This window comes from Mus pahari, chromosome 1, assembly GCF_900095145.1.
Source record: "Mus pahari chromosome 1, PAHARI_EIJ_v1.1, whole genome shotgun sequence".
Lineage (NCBI taxonomy): Eukaryota > Metazoa > Chordata > Mammalia > Rodentia > Muridae > Mus > Mus pahari.
The window spans coordinates 79,606,622-79,607,857 of NC_034590.1; the positions used below are offsets into that span (position 1 = coordinate 79,606,622).

Sequence of the window (1,236 nt, forward strand, 5' to 3'; positions counted from 1 at the left end):
AGAGGGAGTCAGATCTTGTTAAGGATGGTTGTAAGCCACCATGTGGTTGCTGGGATTTGAACTCTGCACCTTTGGAAGAGCAGTCGGGTGCTCTTACCCGCTGAGCCATCTCACCAGCCCTCAAAACCTATTTTTAATAAAACTCTAGAAAAAAAAAATGTTCTCTTACCTGGCACGACACTAAAATCATGTCTTCATCTTCACATTTCTTCAGCCCTTCAGACTTAGTCTGATTGAATTTGTTGGTCTTAGAGGCCCAAGGGACACGAGTGCTCCGCAGCTTAGACAGGTTGGTTTCCATGAGGCGCCTCTGCAGAATGTTATGAGGTTGCTTGAGGGATAGAAAGCAGAGGCTTCTTACTGCCGTGGCACTCCCTGCTCGCCCAACGCTCCACCCCTGACTCTACAGAAATAACAAAGGAACTTCACGGAGCAGCTCTGACTTTGCTTCTCAGTCTTCTCTCAGGCGAGGAAAGCATTGGTATGGTCAGGGCAGGTACTATAAACCAACATGCCACAGCCAACTCTGGAGTATGCTGCTTCATTTTATCAACTTGACAGAAGCTCATGTCATCTAAGAAAATAGACCCTAGTTGAGAAAGTGTCCCCATCAGGTTGGCAAGCCTCTGGCACATTTTCTTGATTGACAATTGATATGGAAGGGCCCAAACCGTTTCGGGTAGTGCTGTCCCTGGGAAGGTGATCCTGGGTTGTATAAGAAAGCAGGCTGAGCAAGTCATGAGGACTAAGCCATTAAACAGAGCTCACCAAGTCCTGTGCTTCAGTTCCTGCCTCTAGATTCCTGCTCTTTCTTCATTGATGATTTGGGGACTGAGATCTGTAGGCTAAAATAAATTCAAGGTTTTTTGGCTCATGATGCTTTATTATAGCAATAGAAACCTAATGAAGACAGTAGTTTGGTACCAGAGAATGGGCTACTGCTGTAACAGGTCTGATCATGCTATTCTCTGGAGGAATGTGGAAGACTTTGGAACTTTGGACTAAGAAGCATGACTGTAAAAGAATAAGGAGACTTCTCTGGTGGGTTTTAAGAGGCCATACTAGAATAGCTTGGAAGATAGGCATGTCAGAGCAACATGGACTATAGATGCCCAGTATAAGAGGTTCCAGAGGGGAGCATTATTAGCAGTTGGGCTTGATGCTGTATTTTCTGTTTTTTACTTTGGCAAAGAATGTGGCTGTTTTCTACCCTTGTCCTAAGCATTTTTTTCTTTT

At 44.7% G+C, this 1,236-nt stretch overlaps 1 protein-coding gene across 2 annotated transcripts in view; it reads right to left on the reverse strand.

The window, feature by feature from the left end:
- The window catches only part of Nrip3 (nuclear receptor interacting protein 3), a 21,690-nt gene that overhangs the window by 7,268 nt on the left and 13,186 nt on the right, over window positions 1–1,236 (reverse strand). Inside the window, exon 2 of one of the 2 annotated variants that reach the window (XM_029537202.1) lies at window positions 170–310. In XM_029537202.1, the coding sequence (XP_029393062.1) occupies window positions 170–310 (141 nt within the window). Of the gene's footprint in view, window positions 1–169; window positions 332–1,236 lie in introns of both variants that reach the window. The other variant, XM_029537178.1, reaches the window with a different exon arrangement.